General features: G+C 39.4%; 2 protein-coding genes across 2 annotated transcripts; both read right to left on the bottom strand.

Annotated features, from left to right (window-relative positions):
• Window positions 1-347: 347 nt before the first annotated feature.
• On the bottom strand, window positions 348-7,038 carry LOC137983177 (uncharacterized). Its single transcript, XM_068830351.1, is given in 10 exon segments — window positions 348-590; window positions 979-1,119; window positions 1,485-1,607; window positions 1,610-1,644; window positions 2,956-3,056; window positions 3,599-3,698; window positions 4,270-4,397; window positions 5,354-5,512; window positions 5,659-5,772; window positions 6,848-7,038. Coding segments are annotated over 10 exon segments (1,122 nt in total). The 5' UTR covers window positions 6,956-7,038; the 3' UTR covers window positions 348-477.
• Window positions 7,039-9,062: 2,024 nt separating this feature from the next.
• On the bottom strand, window positions 9,063-27,248 carry LOC137982939 (uncharacterized). Its single transcript, XM_068830101.1, has 11 exons — window positions 27,031-27,248; window positions 24,494-24,588; window positions 23,822-23,914; window positions 22,995-23,126; window positions 22,807-22,883; window positions 22,171-22,313; window positions 21,575-21,663; window positions 20,945-21,049; window positions 19,546-19,625; window positions 14,972-15,011; window positions 9,063-12,036 (listed from the first exon to the last, which is right to left on the bottom strand). The coding sequence occupies exons 1-11, from the start codon at window positions 27,239-27,241 to the stop codon at window positions 10,252-10,254; spliced, it is 2,850 nt and encodes a 949-aa protein (XP_068686202.1). The 5' UTR covers window positions 27,242-27,248; the 3' UTR covers window positions 9,063-10,251.
• Between the last annotated feature and the right edge of the window lie 376 nt (window positions 27,249-27,624).

Genomic DNA, 27,624 nt, shown 5'->3' on the forward strand with positions numbered 1-27,624 from the left:
TGCTCTCATAACTTTGTGACAAAAATAAGCATGCATAATTATAATAATTATTATTACATGCTTTTCTGGACACTGGACATTCATTGGGTGATATATTATGCCAATTTACCACAAAACTAACATTTTAAATTGTCTTACGTTTGCCCCTGAAATCATTGCCATTGCATAATTTATGTAAAGAAGGACCAACTTAGACATAATTATTATTGTTAACAATGCCAGCTCAATCTAACAATGCCACAACATCGAAGAAATAGTACAAATACATTATTACTATAATATTACATATTGTTACATTAATTAATATTTCAATTGATATTTTTTTGTCTGCTGATCTAAAGGTGGGTTGCCAGCCATCAAATCCAGCCCCTTGAATCTTCCTTGCCTTGATTCTGCTTTTGTTGTATTTTTTGTTATTTACTGGAAAGACATCACAACTACAGATGAAGACCTTGCAAGAGCTGCTTTCCCTTTCTTTTATTCTTCAAAAAATGGCATAGGATCATTAATGTCTCTCCAACAGGCAACTTGAGGTGATGAAGATGCAATCAATGGGTCCACTCTGCCATCATACAAACCAAATACTCCTCCTGTTAGCAAACAAATAAATAAATACATTTTATAATGATTATTAATAATAAATAATAAATACTTAATTATATAATTAATGAGTAATTAATTAGCATTAATTAATTAATTAATTAAGCAAATCCAGTGAAACAGACAGTGGACGATTAGTTTAAGTGCTGATGTTGAAGTGTAACAAATCATAAGTAGGATTCTTGAAATACTTGCAAGCAACTTAAAAACTGGTTTTGGTTCCATTAAGATTCTATAAACATTTACAGAATTTTTCAAGATGAGCCACCCACATTGACAGCAGGTAATAACAAAGCAAATAAGTTATTTAATAAGCAACAATGACTAAAATAAAATTTGTTCAAAAAATGACATAGTTAAGAGAACATTAAATCATACCAGTGTGAATGTACAGTATCCTTTGTCCCTTGAATCTTCTTGGATTATTTTTCATTTCTGTAAGCATTCCTCTAATAGCTTTGATGTTGTAAACTGGGTCCACCATAATACCAGTTGTTGTAGAAATTTGAATGATATCCTCTGCAATAGAATACAATAAAAGTGTGACTATTGAATGTTAATGATTGACAGGCTGAATTATTAATATCTGGACTGGCTGGGTAGCACATATATATGAGTAACAAATATGTCCAGAAATGCCCATAATTTTTTTTGGCTGGTTTCCTAGAATTAACATGTGCAAAAAACATAATGTAAATTGATTGTTCGTCCCTACATGCTGAGTTGCTAATTCAATCACTGCCGAAGTTCACACCACAACATTTATCCTTTGACGAAAAATTAAAAATGGACACATTTTCCTCCAGCTAACAAACCACCTGTAAAACAGACAAAGGCGCACCTAATTTGAGGAAAACACTTTGTATTGTTAGTAAGTGACACACCTAGTTCATCTTGAGTGGAGACACCATAACCAAGGCCCTTGTGTCCATCAATAATATCTATTATATCCTCTGCTTGCACATCAAGCCCTCCTGTTTGTAGGTCTTCATTTATTTTGTTGTAAAAGTAGCAGCATTATCAGACACATTAATAGCATGGCATCTTACAAAATGAGAAACAAAAAACAAGTTAGCTTTAGTTACTGATTTCTCTAAATACTAATAAGAGGCTACACGATGCCTCAACTCTGGCCTCTCTTCTTGTACGTAGGTTTCCACTTCAAAGATCGCTAACTTAGATTTCCCTTCTGATTCATATTTCACAACATGCTGTTGTGTTACCACACACAGATTACACAATGTGTGTTTTTCTTGGGCTTTCACCTAGTTAATGGAGCTTGCTCTGTTGTGATTGGCCCTCATTGAGTCCTTGTATTTTCATTAAGTTTTCCCTTTTTGCTGTATTATTCTGATTTGTCAATTTTTATTATCTGTTTTGACTTATCTCGCTTTTATCATTTGTTTTGACTTTAATCAAAATCAAATGTTGATCAAATCAACTCATATCAAATCATCTAGGTAATAGACCATATTTGTATTCTCAGTATTAGAGTGGAACTACCTTGCAAGAGTGTACACTATTTATGAGTCAATGAGTCATGAGTCAATGAGTTTAAGTGCGGTTAACCAAACCATAAAATGAAAGCTAAAATTTCAGAGAGTGCTTAGGCCTCATCACTGAAACGAGGGCTTAGGCTTAATCAATAAAATAATTATTGCTATATTGACTGTGAGTCTCATTGACTCATGACTCATTGATTTATTGTCACAAAAAACATGGGACCTCAGCTTGCAATGGAGGCTAATGCAGGGGAATATATTAAAAAGTATTTGCATTTGAAAAGATTTCCCCACAATAGTCTTTATTGCAAGCTAGTTCAAGTCCAATACTGAGAATATGAATACAGTGTATGGTCTATTGGTTTACTGGTCCAGGAGTACCTAGAGAAAAGTCTCTCGTAGCAAAGTAGAGAACCAACAAGCTCGAACCCGCTTATGATACCTGGTAATTGAACCCAGGCCACATTGGTATAAGGCAGGTGCTCTCACCATTGTGCCACCACTGCTCCCAGGATGCAGAAGACTGGGGCATTTTGAGCAAGAACCATGTGGAAAGTAGGGGAACATGATTGTGTAAGTGTCATCTTCCCATGGCAGTCTGACCTGCAGGCCAAAATGCTCATGATTGACTCGCATGCACCTTGGGGTACCACAAAGTTGATAACTCATGAATAATTATTCATACAAACAAGTTATTGAGAAGTAAATGGAAACTTGCCGGATAAAAAGAAATGATACGAAAAAAGTTTTAAAATTGACCAAAAAATAAAATTAACCTTCTGCGTGCACAAATGAAAATTAGATTCAGAGGCAAATCCTTAACGCATTCTTGGCTCATACAGCTAAAACTCACTTAAGCTTCGATCCTGTTAGGTAATTACCAATAGCAATTCCAGAGGCTGTCCCTCCACTGCCAACTGTCACCACAATGTCATCAAAATTCTCCAAAACGTTCTGAAAAATTCATCCAAAAAACTTTCCATTCAAGTCTTTCAGAGGGCCATGGCAATAATTTAATTGGTCATAAACAAACATGCCACTGTTACTAAATTTATTCTTAAATGCTTCCATTGCTTGAAGCTTGGATGCAACACATGTCTTGAGGCTCTTGACTGGGGTTGTGGAGAGGGACAGGCTGAGGGGGTGGGGGGGGGGAATAGCCCCCCCTTTCCCCACTAATTTTTCCGACCGTGTCGTTTTCTCCCAAGCCTCTCCCCCCTCCCGCACACTTCCATGATCCATACCAAAATCTACCCCCAGGACCCCCGCACTTTCAAACATACTCTGCAGCCCCTGCTAGATAAAATGGTTCACGTAAATGGTTCATGCTTCTGCCTGACCTTGTAGGTTATAAAATTAATTGGTAGAGGCATTTCTAGGGAAACAAGGTAAACAAACCCAGCACCCAAACCACGAATCAGTGTTTCCTCTTGCAATGCAATGTATGCTATGCTGTGTGCATAGAACAAGCTTACAACAACTGTCACAAATATCACCTGCTCTATCATTTCCTGAAATGCTGTCAAATAACCAAACATTCCAGTGTATGAAGATCCCCCGATCTCAATTAGATATGCTGAAGAGTGTTGTTGTTTTCTGAAAAAATAATGAAAAAATAATGAAAACCAATTCAATTTTAAAGACCCACCTTCAACCGACAGGCTTTCCGATCATTTGCTTTTGTTATGGAAATTCGCATTGCTAATCATAACTAGATCTAATTGGATGAATTTCAGCTTTGGTGGAATTTTCATATAATTTATGAAAATTGTTCCATGGCACACAATACCTTTAACATTTTCCTGTACTTAATTTTACATTATAATAATATGAAGTTTTGTACAGTTTTGTAATTTTTGCAATTAAGAAGTTAAAAACAAATTAAAGATAACTTAGAGGCCATTGGGAAATTTGAAAGCTGAGCTTGTATAAGAAGTAAATGTAAATCCATACCACCTAATCCTATTAGAATGCCAAAAGACAAAAAGAACAAAATTGAATTGCTAACTGACTGTAAGAAGCGAAACAACGAAAAAAACCTGTAGACTGGAAAACAATGAATTTTAATGATAACACTAACGCTTTCGGTACTGATTTCTCTTATTACAACACTAATAGTAAATATAATTTTATTATAAAATACCTCCAATTACTAGTTGCCACTTACAACTTTTCCGCCATCTTCTCCATCATTTGTTTTAGGCCATGTTTATACTGAAGCCGAGGAATAACGACAATATGGCTTCCCACCATTTTGTTTAACAGAAGATTGCCCCTACATCCAATATCTGTATTCTGAAAGCCACAACAAAGTTAGATTGAAATGGATAAGATGGTACAATGTATGTAATGGGCCGGTTATATCTCACATATCACATACAGTCTAATGGCAGTTTACAATTCTCTGAGAGATATACCACCAACACATGGGGTCTGCCCCATATTTTTCACGAACAGCGTGTGTGTAGCGAGACACTAGGGCCATTATCGAAGAAAACTTGAACGTCTACCCATTTGCTGTTGAAATTACAATGACAGCACGTTCTCCTCAGTTACATGTATTTTTAAGACCCTGAGTGATGGTCTTGAACCTGCAATAGGCCTTTTTTGATATATTAAAATTCAGCTTGAAAGAGAGGTTTAGAGGACAAAGACAAAGGAAAGTGAATGATGTGTAAAATATTTTTCACATTTCATTACACTGCTTTTCTATAATTGTTTTTGTCCTCACTGCCTCACTCTCAAGCTGAATACTTGATATTTCGAAAATGGCCAATTTCCTAGTTGCACAAAAGTCTGATCAAAACTCATGCAACCAACTAAGCCACCGGTCGTTGGACATGAATCTTTACGGCGAGGACAAACAATATTAAGAAACCGTAACAAGTGTCACATTTTGTTTTCTTTCAATTTTACCTCATAATAAACCACAATAATGTTTAGGTAATTGTAAATTAAATGACTGGGAATCTTCTTTGTTTTTCTGTAGATGACTGTCACAAATTATAGTAAAGGAGGTCACTTCTACCTGTGACCCCAATGTTTTAGGCTTAGCTGGCGGAGTGTTCATGTCAACTTGTCGTCATTTTTTCCAAGTTTCCAATGAACACAAAATTTTTCAGCAACATAATTTACATGACTTTGTATATATAATTCTCAAAATAATATTAATTAATCCACAAATCTATGTTCAGCTATTTGTGGGGATATTAAAGTATAAATCAAAATTTCAAAGTAAAGAATACACATACCAGCTCCTGGCTTCTGAGAAACAAGTAGCAATTTAAACCAAGCTGTCTTGAAGCCACAGCAGTGGTTCTACAGTGATTAGACTGAAGGCCACCACATGTAAAAATGGTGTCATGATTCTTGAACAAAGCGTCAGCCAGAAGAAAATCCAGTTTACGAACCTAGAAAGAATTTTTGGATCTAATTTGAAGACCACTGAAGTCAGAACGCAAAAACATTTACAGTTACTGGTATTTTGATTGGCTACAAATTGTACAGTTATGTTAAGCTTTTCATTTAAATGCTGATTAAACATCTGAGTGTATACCTTGTTTCCAGAGAGTGTACTTCCAGTTAGGTCATCCCTCTTGACAAACAAGGAGAATCCAGTGGGAATCTGAGGGAGGTACCACTGATGAATTGGAGTATTCCTTTGTGCAAGCTACATGTATAAAACAGCAATACCTACATTTAGAATAGAATAGTTAGTTGCTGGACTAACGGAGGAAAATCAGACACATGACATTAATTGAACTACTTAACCCTTTGACACCCAAACCGGACTAAACTGGCCAGACTTAGTATTTTACTCTGTCTAACGCCAGACAATTTTAATCGTCAATGGGCCATCCCCGGGAGTCAATGGAAGGAAAGGAAAGGAAGGAAAGAAGTCAAAACAAAAATGTGAGATCTGGGGATCAAAATCAGGACCTCTTGCACCAAGGCTGCGCACGAACCGAGCGTGCCATCCTTGCTCATAATTTAACGAGCAGAGATCACTAAAATGATGCCTACAATCTGCACCCTATCCTCGCAGTTATGAACACAATTTTAGCAATTGCGTAGAGAAGCCTGAAAAATTCAAGACTTAAAGGGGAAACTGAACCGGCAGCTACAAAACACAGGTCACAGGTCATTGTTTTCCTAAACATTCATAAAAGCTAACGTTAGGCCTAATTAGGCCTAAACAAAAGTTTTTAGGCCTAAGGTTAGCTTTTATGAATGTTAAGGAGTAACTTTCTGTATAAATTGGTAAAACAATGACCTGTGCCCTGAACCCGTGACCTTGTGATGCCAGTGTGATGCTCTAAACCAACTGAGCTATGAAGCCACTGATGTTGGGAGGTTCAACTTGAGCTTAAACCACTGAATACAGGGTCACTTATTTCCATATCATTGAATGACAAAAGCTCCCATTGTTGTGTGTCTCGCTCTACAAAAGCTGCTAACTAATTTGCATGTGCTGGCCCTGTGTGGCCCTGAATTCTGCTTCACCTTATTACAAGATACAAGGCTCGTGATGACATTGTTGTCGATTCATGAAAAAATTCTGAAAATTAAATCATGAATTTGACCAGTGTCTTTGTCTTTGTTTGGGGGCAGGGTGATTGCCTAGGGAAAGGGTATACCCGCCTGTGTTTAACCCCTCCCCCTCCTCCCTCCCCCCTTATGCCGGCCTATAACGGCCTATCCCAAACCTCCACAGCTACTTAACATTATCGGTGTATCACACTTACCTGGACAAAGTATGGAGGTATATCCTTGAGCGAGGTGGCCCACTTCGGAGGTTTGTAGCGGTGAAGCTCAGAAAGCCTGTTTGCGCCTCGAATAATGTTTCTACTCATTTCTGATGCTAGCTGATTTTGTAGGAGCTGCGGTATTTACAGTGTACTTCGTTCATTGCGAAACAGTTTCCCTCAACATGGCTTCAAACACTTTCATCGTTATGTAAGTTTCACACAAAAACACCACAAGAGAGGTCCTGGGAAACAGACCAAAAACTCCACAGGCAACCCAGATTCGGGGCGAGAATTTTACGAGTACAGAAGGAACTGATGCGTAAACGATACCAATGCCGACCGAGTAGATGTTTTCTCCCAAAATTCGGTTGTATCCACCTTGCTCCCAGCCCCTCCATTTTCCCATTCGAGTAATAGCTCGGTACAGAAATCGATGTAAATCGTGCTAAATCAGAACAAAACAAAACACCGATCCACCCGCGTGACCTTCGAACCCAGAACGGCTGTACTGTTCCCAACCCAGCTTAAGACATTTGTTGTATGTGGAACTGCCAACTAAAGGGGTACGCAATGCTGATCAGGCTAATTGACCGGGTGAAATGATTGTGCGCATGCGTGATGTGTTAGTGTTATGGTGTGTCAGTCACCTTGCTTTTTTTGTTCTGATTTTCACTTAAATCAGAACCATACCTACATAAAAAGCAACCAATACACCATGACAATAAAGTAATGCATTTTCAAGACTTTTTTAATAAACCCTTATAATCTGAACAAGTGGAAGCACTGGACACGTTGAAGTAACCTCCGATCAAGCGTACTTTTCTTTAGACAGGGCGTGAAAAGGTACTTTTCAGCGCCCTGTTCAACGAAAAGTACGCCTGATCGCAGGTTAACGTTGAAACAAATCACTTGATCTACTTCCTGTTTATCTCAGATTTTATTGACCCGCGGTGAGATAAAGAGACGCCTCTTGCACGATTTTCCCAGTTCACATGGTGCTTCGATTATTCCCCCTCTAAAAAGGCAGTGACAATGCGATTGGAGACGTTTTCTTCACTGAGTATGAACAGGCTTACAAGGCGTTCAAATTCATTTTATTGCACCAATTTTTCAATTTTTCATATTTTCGTAACATGTGAGAGGTATATAGTTTGAACAAAATGTATGTCTGTATACAATAAAAAATAAAAATGCAGGCATTTGATAGTAATCTGATTTACTTTCTTATGGAGGCGTCTAATAGAATACATAGTTTAGCCGACGATTAACAAGACCACGTCCCAAATTTCATTCCGGTTAATCCAAATATGGAAAGGCTGTTCACTCTCGTAAAAAGCGTCGAGAAGGCAAGAGAAATTAAGAAAAAGCACTTATCTACTTAATTACGTAGTCTGAAGTGTCAGCCGTCTCTTCGCCCAAACCCGCCAAAGGGGCGAAGCGGGCGAGAGAGACCCGCCTCGCCCCTTTCGCAGGTTTGGGCTAGGAGAAGGCTGACACTTCAGACTATGTAATTAAATTGACTCACGTCTTGGAAATTCTGGATGAAAATGATCGTTGAAAACCGCTGGCTAAATTAAAATTAGTTTGAATAACCGACTCTTAAAGTTATAAGATAGATTTCGTTTTGGTATATTAATAAGCAGCAAACATGATTAAATAAATCCACTGCATATCTCAAGGTAGAGACCTGGGGTCCGCTTCTGGAAAGTCGCGAAGCTCTCCGGAGCTTTTTCGGGTGTCACAATTCGCTATGTCAGGTTCCTCTGTATCTCAAGAAAGGAGAGGTTTTGAGTCGTCAAACGTCTCACTTATTCTCCTTTTTGTTATCGTGAAAACATGTTTAAAGATCAGCTTTCCCAAAAAAGAGGGTGGCAGTTTCGCAAACGGCTTTTCGGGACTTTGGAGAAACGGGCCCCTGTCACGGAGGAAAGTGTGACTGGTGTGACTTCCGGTTGCCGTCCGCGTCTCAAAAACGCGCGTGCTTAAGCTCCCTATTCTTTTGTATTTATGTTAATTAGACCTACTGCCCTCGTTTTGAAACAAATATTATTTTGAGATTTTCTCGTCGTAGCGAGGCTAGATAGGCTTTCTAGCATTAAAACAAAAGAATATTATATTTGGCCGCCACTATGAAAGAGGTCTATTATGTAGCTTGGAAACCATTGATGGCGACACCCATAGGAGCGAAAAGAAGGTAAAGCCAGCTATTTTTCTACGGAAAAAAGTGTACTGTAATATATATTTTTTCATTAAAAAAAAACACTCTTAAATTGACAATTTACAGAAACGATAACAAACGTATGATCATAATTCATTTATTTACAGAAATTAAAAATAGTCCACGAATGAAACTTGTAATATGACTGTATAATGTTGGCAATAGAATGATGTTGAATTTAGTAATATTTTGCGGTGATTGATTCGGAGTAAGTACTCTAAACGAATGATCTGGGCACGACTGGCAGCCAGATGGCGCCGAAAGTAATTCATATTATTAATTCCGTTTTCTGTGCTATCTGAAGCGAAATAGACCGGATGTTATTCCATTGACCTCGAACACGGAATGAGTTCTAGTATAGAGTGTTTAGTCATGTCTGCATACTAAAAGAAAAGGAAGAATTTTCATAAAAATAGAGTTCAATTCCCAAAAGAATAGAGCGAGTTTCAATCGAGTGCCGTAAAACCAAAACAAAAGTAATTACTTTGGTTAAACAAAAAGGACGAAAACAATCCGGAAAACCAATCAAAACTCGAAGTAATTACGCGTAGCCGACACAAAGCGCGGGAAAATGTGCACGCGCGAGCCACGATTGGTTTTGGTTTCAATTCTGATTGGTTGAAAAAGTGACACGAGAACTTTGAACCAATCACTGAGTGAAGTAATCATTTAGCAAAGCAATTCGCTAATTACTTTCGACACTCAATTGAAAACTGCTCTATTCCCTGCCTCCAATGAGGCCGACGTGACGTCATGTGAAAACACTCTATTAGAATTAACCTCAATAACAGCGCTAAGACTTCGTACAACTTACCTATGGACGAACTATTTTCTTTCGAGAAAAACCAACTTTATGGTCATAGAAATTTCCGTACAATGTTTCGCGAAGGAAGAAAATACGGAAAGCCATGCCTCATGACACGTACTTGAGCCTATCCCTCGAAAAAAATTCTCGTCAACAAAGTAAATTCTTTTGAAACCAATTTTATGCTAAGATCGATCAAAATGTTGTTTCATTGTTCGATCGCACCCTCGCTAGAATAAAAAGACATAGCTAAATAATATCTTCACGGCAGTTGATCACTTCCAGCATGGTTCAAGGAAGTTCGAAATTAAGCATTACTTCGATATAGCACATAAACTTAAGGACCGCAGAAGCTATGCTATACTACAACAAATTTGTTCAAAAGCTTTGTCCCGCAGTGTTCCCTTGCCCGGAATAATACCCGTAACCCTCGGGATATCTCCACTGGTTACCAGCAATGTTGCCGCTTTCTCGAGGGCGATTTGTGTATACATTCGCATTTAGCGACGTGTTCGCTGAGTATGGAGGCGGCGGTTGTCGTGGTGTACCAGGAAAATACTGACTTGGATTTGTAAAGTTTCCGCTCTGTTGCGATGCCATGAAATTTGGCATGTTAGAACTCGCTTGGGGCTGTGGAGTAAAACCTCCAAATTGGGATCCTGAGGGGTAGGGTGATGGCAGTGCCTGATTGATCGTAGGACTATTGACAGGAGGCTGTGTTGCCCCAGGCGATTGGCCAAATGCTTGATAACCATAAACGCTATTTAACTCATTTTGACCTCCCCAAAACGAGGCAGGCGAGTCAGGCACATTTCGCGCTGGATTCTTCAAAGCGCCAAAGTCAGCTAAGTTACTTCCAGAAGGACTTGAGTCGACAAAATTCGTCGGGGCCCCAAAATTCCTTGCCACTCCCGGGTTGACTTCGTTTGCAACTCCACTGAAAGACCCTGCAAAATTGGGTCCACTTGACCCACCTAAATTTGTACCGGGAAAACCAAGATCTGCAGAAGAATAATTAGCCACTCCTTGACCGAGAGCCGATTGACCGGGTTCCGCAAAAGATGTTCTCGTACCAGGCAAACCCATGCCTTGAGCCGCAGGGAAGGAAGAGCCACCTTGAAGCATACCTTGTGCACCAATGAGATGTAGATTTGGAGTTCCCGTAAAGTTATTGCCCGCGCTATTTGTTCCAGTCATGTTAACTCCTACAAAGTTAGCTCCGAGGTGACCAGGTTCGTGCTTCGCAGGGAATTGCGGCTTGAGAATGTCGTAACTTGGGGGGTTAGGGAACACCCCCTCGGGAGGATACCCCGAGGGAGACCGAAAGTTGTTCATGTCAGGTGACGGTTGATCTCGTGCTAATGGAGCAACAGATGCTATCCGAGAATGGGGATGAATCTTGTTTACGGGCCGCGCCGCGTTTTGAGATTGGGGTGTTATAAATACAGTGGCTACACCAACTTGGGATTCGTTTCCTGAAGTCGCAATTTTTTCATCCTTGTCTTCCTTGCTCTCGCTTTCAGGATTTGCTTTTGCATTTGCGGGTTTTCCTGCTATTGCGTCACTACTCTCACTTTTTACTTCTTTTCCCGATTTGCTCGACGCACTGGACTCCTCATCTTTTACGCTTCCTTCCTTCTCGCCCTTAACGTCCTCACCTTGTTCAGATTTTAGAATACATGGTTCTTCTGCGTTGTCACTCTTAACCTCGTTGTTACAAGCGCCATTTGAACCATCACCGACATCGTTATCATCATCATCATCATCATCCTCTTCGATAACTCGCCTTGCTTTCCGAAGTTTTCCCTGCCAAGTCGAAACCCGCTGACCTACTTCGCTCTGGGTATCTTCGTCGGAGTTCCCCTCGTATTCGTAACCACTCGTCCTCGACTCCGAGTCACTTTCGTAATCGAGGTCCATCAGCCGGCGGGAACGGCGGGTGTTTAGACGTGCTTTATCTAGTAGTCCACCTGTTTCGTAAGCGGGTTTAGAATACATCAACCCTTGTTCCTCTTCATGTACCTCATCTGCCTTAAACCTCTTCTTGTCATTCTCCACAGCTGTTGTGATGTCTTCCTCAAATTCCCTGAATGTGTAGTCCACATTTTTCCTTGAGCGTCCAGAACGTCTGATGCCTTGGTCTTCTTCATCATCTGAAGCTTTCTGGAAGAAAGGACACTACAGTAAACACCCACAACCCGTTAGCTCCGTCGAAGATCTAACGCTCGAAACCTCAACTCGCAAGTCTTTGTTACGAATGGTTTATTTACCTTTATCAACGAGTTTGATAGAACGAAATTTTCGTGACCCGCGTGGCTTCAATATCCGTTCGATTTTGTCGAACGATGTTGAACAATGCTGACATTGGGTGGGCAAACGCTTTCATCTCATCATCAACATGTTTAACGAGAGGCTCCGTATTGAGTCCCAGGCTGCAGCCGTGGTTGTTACAATGGACATGGCTCGTTGAACAATGGAACTGAATCTGTCCGTTTAAACTGAGTTAATGGAGAGTTTAAGCAAAGACGACGGCTACAGCTACGGCAACGCCACGAAGCAAGAATATTATTGGTTAAAAAAGGAGAAATCCTCGTGCTGCACGTGCAACACGAATTTCCGACCGTAATCCACAAAACAACAACGTGAAATCACCAAATTCTTGTTTTTGACTTTAAAACCGTTCGTACCCATCCAGTTACAGGATAGTTCGCCCTTATTATACAAGGTGAAAAGGACGGAATAATCTCGAAATACTTGCGATAGCGTTAACTTATATTTTGGAAAGACGTTTTCGTTGCCGTAGCCGTCGTCTTTGCTTAAACTCCCTAATTAGGGAGTTTAAGATCTACGACGCGATGGCAACGAAAACGTCACAAATGTGGCGTATTTAATGAGCAAAAACAATAGCTTTGCACGCTCTGCACGTGCATTTTTAGTTTTTGTACATTTCTTTTACGTTTTCGGAAAATCTGCGACGTGAAATGACCAATTCTCAAGTTTTACGGAGAACGTGAGCAAAAGGCAGCGAATTTGAATCTTCTGTCGTAGATTCAATACCGCACTTCCTGATTCAGTTTCTGGAATTAAAAGTTTGACAAGCCGACATAATGACGAAAAAGATAAATAAACCTGAACTCGCAATTTTAAATGACGTTTTCGTTACCGTCGCGTCGCAGATCTTAAAGTCCTTAATTGGGAGCTTTAACAACGACAACGGCGACGCCAACGAGAGCGTCGTCTCAAAATATTAATTCGCGTTATTTTAATCGCTTCGTGACTATTTCAACCTTTTAAATATGACAAGGGTGTGGTAGTTCCTCAAAAATGACACTGGTAGGAACGGCGCTTAATTTATCCTCAAGTGCTGACGTTGTTCATAAAACCTCAAAATTGGTCATTCACGTTGAAGTTTTGCTGACGACGGCGAGGAATTGAAAAAAGTGAAAACCGCACGTGCAGAGCGTGCAAAGCTATTGTTTTTGCTCACTAAATATGCAAATTTGTGACGTTGTCGTTGCCGTCGTCGTTGTCGTTGCTTAAGCTCCCTAATACGGAGTTTAAGATCTACGACGCGACGGTGACGAAAACGTCATTTAAAATTGCAAGTTGAGCTTTATTTATCTTTTTCGTCATCATGTCGGTTTGTCTAACTTCTAAAAGCTAGTGCAACTTTCCAGGAACTGAATTAGGAGGTGCGGTGTTGAAGCTACGACAGACAATTCAGATTCGCTACTTGTGTTCACGTTCTCCGTAAAACTTGAGAATTGGTCATTTCACGTAGCAGATTTACCGAAAACGTGAAAGAAATGTACAAAAATGGAAAATGCACGTGAAGAGCGTGCAAAGCTATTGTTTTTGCTCATTAAATATGCAAAAGTTGCGACGTTTTTGTTGCCGTCCCGTCCTAAATAGGGAGCTTAAGATCTACGACGACGACGTCGACGACAACGCCACAAAACAATGATATCATTGGTTAAAAGAGAATAAACAATCGTGCTACACGTGCGGCACGGATTATTGCTCATATTTTTGCGGTTCTCTGCATGACGACGACGTAAAATCACTAAATTTGAGGTTTTGACGACAACGTGAGCATGCAACAGGGAATCTTTCATTCTCTATTTTAACTCTGAAACCGCTCGTACCAATTTATTTTTGGGATACGTCTCCCACATTGTACGAAGTGAACGAAACGAATAGAGACGAAAGACATACTAGAGCAAAGTTATATTTTGAGGTGACGTTTTAGTCGACGTCGCCGTCTTAGATCTTAAGGTCTCTAATCTTAAACTCCCTAAGGACCGATTTACACGGTACGATTTTTGTCGCATGCGACAACGGCTTACGACAGGCCCACGACATAATTTACGATTGTTGTTGTACGTCAGAAAAAATGTAGCATTTAAAACATGTTTTAAAAAGCTGCGACAATAGTAAGTCATGTCGTAGGCCAGTCGTGAGCTTGCCGAATGCGACAAAAATCGTTCCGTGTAAATCGGCCCTAATGGGCCTTATTCGCGCGGCGGCCATATTGGCCATTCTGGCCATAGACAATAGATTTCGTACCCTGAGCCTCGACTTGAAATGTTTGGGAACGAGTTTCGGTGGGGCAAAACAAACGTTTCCATTCCCTCGTGACTCAACATGGCTTCAGTGTTATCTGTCCGCTTGAATCTCGTACCCAGAGTCCGCTCTTCTTTTGGTCAGCACCAAGAACACGGACTCTAGCCACTTCCAATTTATGCGCAGTCTTGATGAAGGCCATTTTTGTAACTGTTGTCAAACACTAGACTCTGGCGACTTCCAAGGCAGGAAGTCCGCAAATCATCACGGACTTCCGGCTCGTCTACGCACGCTCAGAAATTTCAAACAACAGTGGTTGACAACAATTACAAAAGTGGACCTTCACTACGACTGCGCATAAATTGGAAGTTGTCAGAGTCCGTGTTCTTGGTGCTGACCAAAAGAAAAACCACGACGAGATTGTAACCGCTTTTGAATCGCGACTTGCCAAAGCGACCACTGAAGACCTGCCTTTCATTCACAAGAAAAAAGATTCAACAGCTTAGGTTTTCATGTACTTATCTACACAACGTACCTGTAAAATGTTATTCAAATCGATACCAGCAAATCCCAACCTAACACAAATGAAAAAACGCCTGAAAGTTAGAAAAACTGAAATGCGCATGCGCATATGACAAAGCTAACCAAACGTACGCAAATTCGAATTTTTTTTTGCAACATTGAGGAATTCACGGTTCTTCCCTGGAACAATGAACGCTAGATGTGGATGGGGAAAGACCAAGTAGGAAAGTTCTTTAAAGAAAAAGTTTTGGCCAATACCACAATTGGACGGACGTGCCTTGAAAATAAGATGTGATGAGAACAGCAGCATAGTCGATCAAAAAAAAGCATGGCCGATAACATGCCACTCGTAGCTACGTACTCTATAGTACGCTACGCGCCGTTCCGACGTGCCTAGATCCTCTCCAGTTCGATAGGAAACAGCTGTCACAGACTATGACACCCTGTGCCAAGAACTGGAAACATTTCGCTACCACTCCCAAATAAAGTAATCGACGCTTGAGGGATGTGATGGGGATAGTTTTAACCCCTATTCCCCTTGGGTCTCTACTCCCGGTACCCAGCACTCCTGCAGAATAGTACATAGAACAACAATGACGAAACCGGAATTTAATGTGTAGGTCATTACAAGTTTAGGCCTTAAAGCTGCGAGGGGAGTTTTAAATGTCTAAGCAGAGCGACTTTCAAAAAGTGCGCTCTGTACCGAAATGATTGCGAGACAATTTTTGCCTCGACAAAGCGAAGACGTATAGAATGGGATATAGTTTTCACTCAGCCACAGTGCTTCCCATATTTTAGAACATTTCTTAAACGTTTTCGTCCTGACAACGACGTCAAATGACCAAATTTGAGGTCATGTAGAGTACACTGAAGAGAACCCAACAATTTTCAATCATTTCTCCAAACCTCCACATCCTTCAAACTAATTTTGTAGCAAAAAGGTTTGCGAAAGACTTGGAAAAGTCACAAATTACTTCGAAGAACGCGACGTTGTAGTTTAGGAAGACGTCCTCATAGACTTAACATCCCCGCAGTTAATGTCATAACATCGCAGGAAAATCTTTTATAACTAAAAAATTCACAATAACCAATTTGCACCGATGCCAGACCACAGCACGCGCACAAATTGTATCTCAACGTATTTCTGAAGTCTTAAAAATTTTACAGTTAACTCAGTGAAATTAAACTAATTTTGCCGATCGAGACTTTAGCGACAGCAAGTTCAAACACGAAAAACTATATTAAAAACTAACCTCAAAAATACCGTGGAAATACGACTGAGATATCTGATCCGAAGATTCAGAAGTATTTCCTAAAATTTGACCAGAAAGAGGAAAACCGTTTTAAATCGGAAAAGAAAAAATGTACGTTTATTTAGGGGTCACTAAATCACGTGTGAGTGGAAATTGAGAAGTGACAAATTTTTAACAAAATATAGAAGACAAGACTTCAATCGTAACTCACTTATTTCTTCGATTATGTGCTGCAGCCTTTTCAATGTTTTTCAAATATAACGATAACAAAAGAGGTTTCCATGCGAAGTTTTGTCAAGGTGGTGAGCCTACTGATAAGTAAACGCTAAACTCTTCTCAGCAAGCGCTATCGCCCATTTTACTAATTTTTATTGTTATTGTTACCATTCTTTATTTCTATTGCAGCAAAAGACACTGAATGTTGCACAACATGTATTAAATCCGAAGGGATCAATTCCCACTGTTTCCTCGAGTGGACCATTTTCCTTGATTAGGGTCAACGCTTAGCTGGAATTTCAAGGACTACAAAATACCATATGATGGGGGTGCCCTGCGTAGCTGGCGGTTTGTCGGCGAGGGGAATGGAGCGGCAATATTAAGACACCATCCCGCCCCATTCCTCTTGTACCTTCGTCACTTAAAAAACGTGAGCTCGGCGGACTAACCTGAAACAGACAACTAGTAATATTTCGAAAAGTCAATGCTATTTCCCGCGTAAAAATGCACAAGTGACGTCAGGGGATCATTGAAATGCCCTTCTCAATATAGATGACCTGAGAATACATTAACGGTTAATTTTGAGCGCCTAAGATCATGCGCTATAAGAGTACGTAATTTGATTCGATACGAGAAAAATTCATTTACTGGACTAAAGACGTTGTTACACTGAGCTAAATTCTTCGTGCAACGTGTCTCGCAACGCCAATAGGAGACAAGTTGCACGAATCATTCCCCAATGGAGCATACCTTGAATTTGCGAGACCAATCGCAGAAACTGTTGCGGAAAGTAGAATTGAGTTCTACTTTCCGCAACAGTTGCAACAAATTTCTTAAGCATTGCGCAGTGTAACATCTGGGAGTGTCCTGTAACTTGCGTCGCTACGGTTTGCGGCAAAAGCTAATGAAAATATTCCTTTAACCTCATGTGATCATCGAAACGAGACAAGTAGTTTAAAACGTTGCTCAATGTAACATGCGTAAAACAACTTGTTTCGTAATGTGAGAACGTTTGTAGAAATGGCGTCGCGCGACAAGTTGCACGAAAAAATGCACAGTGTGATTTTTTCAATACACACGTGGTACAGTATACACTTAATGTAAGGTCCCGAGGGAAAAAGTTAGTTTTCTTTTCGCGAGAGTCCTGATTGAGAATGCTCACTCGTGCAAGCCAAACCCTATTATTTAAGAACTTGTTTTAATATCGCTTGATCTGTGATCAGTTACATAGACCTAGCAATGATTTGACTTGCACAAGCACTCATGTTTTCCAAAAAATTATACACCTTCACTGGTCCCTTACGTCTTTCAATAAACGGAATGTTAAGAACGCTGGGAGATGATATTCCTAAGATACTATTTTCGGTGACAAACTGAACGTTTTCGCTGATTTTAAAAATTTGTTCCCAGCTTATGATGATAAAAAAAGCAAAGATGTTCAAAGACGTACTTTGCTAGTTAAATGGGAAAAATTAACTAGCGCTTTGCGCAAGCCTGGTTTTATAAGTTTGGAAAATTCAAATTCGTAATATGATTCACTCGAGACAATTGCAACTAAAGTTGGGGGATGGTGGGCCCCAAAAAGGCTGTCGTCCTTTTTATTTCCTGAATAAGGCAATATAGTCCTCGTAACGGCTTTCAATTGAGCATGGAAATGATATTTGACTTTACATCACTATACCTGGTGATTGCCCTTAAAAAATTAGCAACACACTCTTAACCACTCAGAGGCAAAAACAACTGGTTTTGACTCGCTCCCGCGTATTTTCCCGCCCTTGACATTCACTGCTTTCATTCGTTATGCATTATGATTGGCTACTTGATTGTCTACGCTTGTTGTGATTGGTCAAAAGGCGCTACATTTGCGTGCGAATGCTCCCGCGTATTTTACCGCCAATGTCGTTGTCTGCTTACATCTGCTCTGCGTTACGATTGGCTCCTTGATTGTCTGTGTTTGTTGTGATTGGTCATAATGCACTAAATTTGCGTGCAGGTGCGAATGTCCCAAGTTTAAATCCCATTCTAGTACCATTAACTTGATAGTACCACGTTTAGCTCTGCCACACTTTTTTTTATACGCCAACAGTTTGCACACAGATATTTTTCAACGCTCCCAAGGTTATCTGTTTTTGCTGACGACGCCTCAATTTTCAAACTCTTTTTAACTGTGTTAATACCGGCTGCTAGCCTCTAAATTTACTCTTTAATCAACCTCGCCTTGCAAAACGTCCGACTGACAAAAGGGGGATTGCTTACAGTTTGTTGGTGCAAAAATTTGGTATCCTTTGGCATGAGAAAAATAATATCCTTGATCGCACGGATCCCCGTTAATAGGTCCACCTTGAATAATAAGAAATACCAGACCGTGAGCGCAAACTCCGTGCGCTATTGGGGACCAGAGACCTTAAGATCTACGACAGCGACCGCGACAAAAACGTCACCTCAAAATATAACCTTGCACTATCGTGAGTTCCCGATTAGTCCACCTCGTTCGCGTTGTACAAAGTGGACAAAGTATCCTAAAACCAAATTGGTACGAGCGGTTTCAGAGTAAAAATAAAGAATGAAAGATTCACATCTGTACGTTCGCGTTTTCGTTAAAACCTCAAATTAGGTGATTTCGCGTCGTTCTTACGCAGTGTACCGCACGAGGATGTGCTCAAAAGCGTGCCGCACGTGCAGCACGATTTCCTCCTTTGTAAAATGACATGAATGTTGACGTAACTGTCGTAGGTCTCAAAGTCCCTATTCTCTCCGAACAACGTTCCTTAAAGTACTGCGTTGCTTTTTTGAAACAATATTATTGACTTGAAAAAGGCCAAACGGTTTATCATCTTTTTTTGCAGACTTCTTAAGCCATTTCCGAGAACATGCCTGCCTACTCTTCACAGTGAGTCTAAGTGCGAAGTTTTTGTGATGGTAAATACTTCTACTCATGAAAACTAATTTTCATCGCAAAATTTCCCACTTAGACTCGCTTTGAAGAGGAGTCTGACATGAACTCGGAAAGCAACAGTGTCTACTCCATTAAAATACCCCAGAGTTCCGTCCGGCCGGGGATTCGTGCTTACAACCTCCAAAACGGAAAGTCAGCTTTAAGCTTTAGATAGGAAATCACCTTTTGGCTTGTCTTTGTCTTAACTTCATCCGAGCCGCTAAGCGTGTCTTCTTTTCTCTGAGGTTCTCCAACAAAACCAGCTAAAGAAGAAAATGAAAAACAGACATAACGTTGAAACAAAGTTCTCTAAATATTGTCGTTAGATTGTCATACTTTGACATCCGTTAACTTGAAGAGGAGCTATGATTCTCACACTTATGAACGCAATTTTGGAATTGAGAAGCCTGAAAATTTCAGGACTTCAAAGGGGTTTGAACCCGTGACCTCACGATGCCGGTGCGACGCTCTAACCAACTGAGCTATGAAGCCACTGATGTTGGGAACTGGTCATTTGTGGGTTCTAATTTTCCCGTGATGAATGAATCAACGAACGAAATGACATATATGAAGCTATGATCCTCGCAGTTATGAACACAATTTTAGCAATTGAGTTGAGACGCCTGAAAATTTCAGGCCTTCAATGGGGCTTGAAATCGTGACCTCGCGATGTCGGTGGGACGCTCTAACGTTGATTTCATATCCTCAGTTCAATGTATGATTCATTTCATATATCATTTCGTTCGTTTTTATTTTCCGTTGGTGACTCGGGGAGACTCGGAAAAAAATCCGAATAGCTCACGAGTCTCTTATACACTGTAGCTCAGTGGAACAGCATACGAACCATACGATGCATACGATGGTCGTAGGTTCGATTCTTACATAAGAAGACTCCGATTTTTTCCGAGTATCGTTACAACCGAAAAATAAATACCTGTATGTACAGATTACCTAGATTTGTTGGTATTGTATTTATGAATCTGGCTCGTCGATTCAGTCTTTTATAACTCCCAGAGAGTCCTCAATTCTAAAACTAGACTAGACTCGACTTGAGGATCTTATTTAAATGTCACATTATTTCCCAAAAAAAAAATACTAACAAATGTAGACAGTAAAAACAAATAATGCTGAAAATGACTTTTGCTGTGCCGTTTTGGAAGCAAACATGGGCTTGACCTTTGTACAGGCATTCCTAGAGGAGAAACTCATTCACATGGGCCACTTTTTATCATATCTTTTATTATTTGAGATGCAAGTCTTATTTGAGTTGGCTTAATTGAGGCCCTGACAGGGTAAATTCCGACAAGCGACATGGCCCAAAAAGGAGCGACAGCACAAAATGAAATTCCGACAAAAGACATCCTTCCCCAGCAAAAATTCCGACAGTGACGTCAAGGCCGAGAATGAGCCGATTAAACCCTGACACGAGTGCTTCTAAAATTCGGACAAGCGACAAGCGACAAGCAAGAAGCGACACCCCCCCCCCCCCCCTTCCCCTGTCAGGGCCTCTTAATCGGGTAAAAGCAGTATTAAAATGATCATTGACAACTGAATACAAGCACAACAAGTTATTTGAAGATACCTGTTGACAGAAAGGGCAGAACCAGTCTCCCTGTGGCACAGTCAGAAGAGGAGGACGAAGGCAAGCCGTGTGGTAGGCTGCGTCACACTTGTCACAAAGCAGTATCTACAACAGCGTAAGGTTTGGTTTGGTCAACGATAATATGGAGAGACCATCAAAAGCTTTGATTCAAGATCAGAGATCTATGTGTTCCGGCAACGACATTTAAGACCTTTTAAGGGACATTTAAGACCCATTTAAGACCATTTAAGACCTTCGCGTTGTGTTTTGAAGTTGATGTAACCTAAAGTCAACCCAGGCTGAAGCACAGATTGTAGTCATGAGTAGAGTGAAATGTAAACTGAAAGTACAATCCACGTGATGCGACCACAGTTTTCTGCACTTCAATTCTGGAAGTTTGCAAGAAATTTCCACAGAGAGCAGGGGATACAATTGTACTTACCCCTCCCCCACCATGGACATACAGTACGGGTGGTTTGTTACCAAACTTTGTTTAAATGAAAAACAAAATCCGTTTGAAAAGTATATAGGGGATGCAGTTCATGTCGTTGTTGTGTGGTCAACATACATGCACACAAGGAACATTCAAATGTATGTATATTGCACTTAGTATTGTTATCATAAACTCACCTTTTCAGGGCTGGCATTGGAAAAACACCTCGCACAAGGATTGTCATCGTCAAAGTCATCATCATCTCCATTGGATTCCTTTCTTTTGGCTGCGAAAAAAAGAATCAACCATTCATTCAGTTTTTAATGTCGAAACAGAAGGCACTTCTTTCTTAGACTTTCACTAAAATTCAAGTTGCCAGGTGAATTGATTTACTACCAGGACAGAGAACCAAGTGGTGAAGATGAAGAAGCTCAAAAAAAGTCTTTCCAAAAGCATCTGTGAGGCATGCACACAGACACAGTACATGTAGGAGCAGGGAATTGCAATCAGAGACCCTGTTTTTTTTTCTTCAAAAAAAAAAAAAAAAAAAAGAAAGGGTGTTTGCATTCAAGAATAAATTTCAATACCAGACGGGTTGGTTTGCAAGAACATTTACCAAAAATTTAATTAATGCAAAATAGCACCCAAAAAAATATTATTTCGTTTATGAGCTAATAATTAGACTCACTAACCTAGTTTGCATAAACAAAATACAAAAAGAAATACTGCTTAGTTCCACACATGAAAATGGCTACCTTAGCTCTATGTAAAAACTGATCTAATACTGGCTTACCTTTTTTTCCTTTCTTTTTCCCTGGGGTTTTGATCTTTCCCTTCTTTTTCATTTCCTCTCTCTTTGCAAGAGCAATTTCCTTGGGGTTGACTTCAGACTTGGACTCAAGAAATTCAACAACTGCAGAAAGTTCCTCAGTTTCGCTTTGTGGAAAATACAGAGAAAATTAAATTATCCAACTTTGAATAATAATAATAATAATAATAATAATAATAATAATAATAATAATAATAATTTTTAATTAATAATAATTAACCCTTAATACTATAATAATTATTATAATACAATGATGGAATGATTGTTCATCGATATTCACCTCGCTTTAGGTGAATAAAAGTAAGCATGGTTGTCACGTCATGGTGTCTGCTTTCCCAGAGGAAGGTACTGATTTAGAATAAAATCATTACAAGACTTTTCCCATGACTGTTTGCATGGTCTGATCTAAACACGAGGGGGGTGGGGGGGGGGAAGAATTCTTGAAAGTTATGCAAACCCTTGACTGTGTCTTAGGTTTGCACAACCGTCTCTCATATTCTCTCAGCCCCCCTTGTGTTTAGATCAGGCAAACATGGAAAAAGTCTTCTACTACAGTTGTACTGGCATTTAAATGCAAAAACACCAAAGAGATTCCATTACCCAGCCAGCAGTCTCCAAGATTCACAGTTCACCTCATCCTCTTCAGTGGTATACAGTCGCACACTGTTAGACTTGTCCTAAAGATGAATGATGGAACTTTCACTTGCATTTAAGAGAAATAACCACATACTTTATCTGAAAGAAATTAAAATCTAGACACAAAAAATTTTCAAGTTATGACTTTGTACCTCATGATACCAGTAAATAAACCCATCAAGATCTCGTCCAATAGGCTGCATGCGAAGATCTTCAGCTTCAAAACCCTTATTTACAGTGCTCTTGAGTTTGTCGTTCTGGTCAAACTGGGATTCTAGCAATAGCTACAGATTAAAGATTGGAAATAGCAACAGTGTTACTATCCTGTAATCATGCATACCAGTGTTGTAGTTTTAATAATAATTAATAATAATAATAATAATAATAATGATAATAAAAATTGTTATTATTATTTATTATTATTATTATTATTATTATTATTAGAGCGGTTTTCAAATGAGTGTCGTAAAACCAAAACCAAAGTAATTACTTCGGCCAATCAAAAAGGACGGAGACAATCCAGTAAACCAATCAAAACTCGAGGCAATTACACGTAGCCGACACAAAGCGCGGGAAAATGTGCACGCGCGAGCCACGATTGGTTTTGGTTTCACTTCTGATTGGTTGAAAAAATGGCGCGAGAACTTTGAACCAATCACTGAGTGAAGTACATAAACCAAAGTAATTCACTAATTACTTTCGACACTCAATTGAAAACCACTCTATTATTATTGTTATTATAATTATTATTAATTAAAATAATAACAACACTAGTAATTTTAAAAATTACTGCCATCAATGTAGGCCCAGTTGGAATAGTAAACAAATTAATAATTGAAACTAACAAAGATTGAAGATTACAAAACAGCAGAATATTAAAATGTCCTCTTTTGTAAAACTTCACAACTAGAATAAAATGAGCACAGTGATTGTGATCCAAATATAATAATTATTATTATCTAACAGAAATTATTGAAACCTTAAAAAGCTCCAGCTTGGATGAAACTTTAAGTTTTTCATAACCAAAATGCTCCAAATCCCAAGTACAGAATAAGCGTTGTCCTTTAACAACCTGAAACAAAGAGGCAATATCTGTAGGAAACCTTTGTCCTCAGGGGGATCTGTTTGGAATAAGATGTACTTATCAAAGATGACAGCAGAATATTTAACACAGCGAACTGCTCCTTGCAGGAATCAAACCTATGGCCTAGTTCTACCAAGTTCATTCATTCATTTATAACCTTTACTGTATTTGTTCATGATAAGGTTAAAATGAATAACAACTGTCATTATTCATTTTCTACAAGCTATGTACAAGTTGATTCTTATCAACAAATGTAGGCTATTTAACAATAATTATTATTATTCCACAAGCGTGTGTAGTGCAGAGTTGGCTATAACCAGCCTCATATCCAACAGGTGCGAAAGGAATAATTTATTTTGTTGAAAACTAGATCATTGGACAACGCAATTCTAGAGTTTTGATTGGCTTAGCCATCATGGTTTATTATACATTTAGGGCACTTTCCTTTTGTCAGAACTGGCCGGCCAGACTCGTCCGTTTGCAAAGAAAATACAACAATTTAAAGAAACACTTGCACGATAATCCCTCCCCAAAAATATTTTCCAGAGGTTAATTCTGACAACCTACCTTCAACAATGACTTTTCCCATTTCTCTGGGTTTACAGAGAATCCTAATCTCCTTAAAAGCTTCTTGTATAATTCTTCTATCAACTCAACATTACCTAAAAAAGTTAAAGTTATCCATGTAATAATGAATCGGCCATTTCTGAGTTCATGTCTGCCTCCTCTAATCAAAGCGAGTCTAAGTGCGAAGTTTTTCTCATGAGGGTTAGTTGTCATGTTGTCATTCATATTTAAAGAAGAAATAATTACCAGACATGAACTCGCAAATGGTTTATTATTATTATTATTATTGTAAGCTGATGAATAAAAGCAAAAAAGAATTTTGTACTCTAAATTTTAGACCTTTTTTCTTTCAACAAAAAAAGTTATTAATAACCTATACATTGTACATCTACTCAAAATGTCCCCTTTATTCATTAACTGAGACTTAACCCTTAACGGCCTGAGGAGCCCCCCATTCATGAGTAAAATTGTCTGGCGTTAGACAGAATAAAGTCTATTTATAAGCGGCTACTGGGAGGTAAAGGCTTAATGGGGATGTAGTCTTTGAGTGAACCTGGATGGTGTTAATAGAGGCCCTGCCAGGAGGGGGCAGGGGGGGGGGGTCCCTGTGTCACTTGTCTGAACTTTAAAAGCTCTTGTGTCGGTGATTTGTCAATGTCAATGTCAATGTTTCACATTGATGTGACTGTTGCTGTCAGAAATTTAAAGAAAGGATGTCGTTTGTCACGATTTCACTTTAAGTGCTGTCGCTACTTTTTAGGCCATAGTGTCTGTCAGAATTTACCTTGGCAGAGCCTCTTGCCAGGCGTTAATGGGTTTAAACACCCTCTACATCTACTAAATAACTATATCCCCTTTAACCTATTGATTCCTAGGGGTGAAAATTAATAGATTTTACTCTGTCTAACACCAGACGATTTTACACCTCAGTGGGTTAACAACCTCTACATCCAGGCCAGCCCACGTGAGATAATCATAAGGGCTAGAAAGATAGAGGAATAAATGGATCCTTTTGTAGATAAAATGGATAGCTGCTTTACTGTTGGACATAAAAAACTATCAGGCAAAAAAAACTGTTTAACTTGAACTTAAAGCAACAATGAGCCTAATGAGCATGCTAAGTCATGAGTATATTAAGCCAGTGGGGTTGTGACAGCAGCATTTGACTGCTTAACCTGTGACAAAAAAAAGCTAAATATATGAGACACCAACCAAAGAAAAAATCACCCAAAACAATGTTGATACACGGCTTGGTTACAGGATTCAAATTTTCATATTTGCGTCAGTGGTCAGATCATTCGATGGTCAATAATATTAGTTCCAAGTGAGAAAATTTCGCAGTATAGTTACATGTACTTTATTCCACAAAAACAGTCAGATCATTCCACAATGTATTGTAGTTAGACCATTCCATTTATTTGATGGAAAACTAAAGAAAGATTTCCTGCTCGGTGTTCACATGTAGTTGCCAGAACAAGTTAAAATGGAACGAACTGACTATACAATGTACAGGGGTATGATATGACCATGGAATGATCAGACCTGGTACCGTGTCAGTTGCTGTTAGGCATCACTGCGATAATATGCTGTCTTTGATCAGCTTGATTAGAGTAGATATCCAAATTTTACATTAATTTAGGATTTGAAAGGAAGGTTAGCATGAGGTAGATAGATCAATGGATAGCTCTATACCTGAACTTTATTGTCTAAAACTTTGCAACTAAAACCTGAATTACGCTTAGATTAACAAATAAAATAACAATAAGACTAATAAAAGATCTTTCATAAGAATAAAAAAATGTGCTTAGAGATGGACCATCCTCGCGGCAATTTTGCGTTGTTCTGCAGGTCATACACTTGAATTTCAAGTGTAAAATTCTTGTGAGCACAAGCAATTGTAAGTTAAATCATAATATGGTGTAAGCTCAGAGCACATGGTACAAAGCTCTGAACCATAAATGCGCAAGTTAAATTAAACATCAACTAGTTAAGACTAAATTTTTCAAAACGACGAAAAAAGGGACGATCTCAACTCTCTGTGGGTCGGAAAATAGATCACTGCACCGCCGCACCAAATCGTACCTTTATCCAAGCTACTGTATGGTCAGATCGCGCCACAAAAGACAGCAGATCTGACACGTTCAAACATTGCTACTCAAATGGCAAAGATTCCGCAAAACGCGTTTTTTATCGTGAAAAACTCATATAATACAGCGACTTTTAACAATTTCCTACACTGAAAGCGTTAGCGTCTGAGACAAACTGGGCGGAAAAAGCGAGATGAAAGCGCGCAGCTGTTTCGCATGGCATAATAACCTTTGTTCGTGCGCTGAAAACATAGAGACCTGTATGATCGCGTATACATCATTCGCCGATCACATCATTCCGTGAAAACCTACAAGCCTGAAAACTGCATGAAAAGGCCAACCGTAGGAAGGTTACATAGGCATTTGCCATTTTTTTGCTCAAATGACTGGCGATCGTCGCAGGTAACTAAAATACTTATTGCTCGCCATGCGATCAATTACGATATTTACCGTTTTCAGACGAATGGCTGTTGAATCCATCCTCCAGATCGTCTAACGAAAGGTCAGGAAAATGCAAAAGGTGCTTAAAGTTCTGCAAAAATGACCAAATGATTGCAAAGTCCGGATATTCGGCAGCCCTTCCTGTCTTTTCTACATCAAATCGCATTGTCCCCGTGTCTTCTTCTGGGTCGACCTCGCTAGTTGCCGGAGTGGACGCCATTTTGATTGACAATAATATTGTCCTGGCACCCAGGCTTCCTCGGGATTTGCGAGACGGCGCGCAAGGTCTCGTGACATCTAATACAAGTCACGCAATAAAAACAACACAGCTTCACGTGACGTAAAAAAAAAAATCAAAATTTAAAATTTTGAGTTTTTACCTTCATCAAGTAAAAGACATTTTAAAGATATATCTGCTGGCCTGTTTTCAGCTCGGTAGCATGCTTTGTTTTGAAAATAGAGCAGTCTAATTTTTTACAATGCGTGACATCTGGAAAAATGTCACGTACACGAAAATATCGATTCGCCTTCTGTTTTCGAGTTCTCAATACTAAACCAACATGTTAAGAGAAGTGGCTATGCGAATGTTTTCAAGTTTAACTG

This window comes from Montipora foliosa, chromosome 13 (genome assembly GCF_036669935.1).
Source record: "Montipora foliosa isolate CH-2021 chromosome 13, ASM3666993v2, whole genome shotgun sequence".
Taxonomy (NCBI): domain Eukaryota; kingdom Metazoa; phylum Cnidaria; class Anthozoa; order Scleractinia; family Acroporidae; genus Montipora; species Montipora foliosa.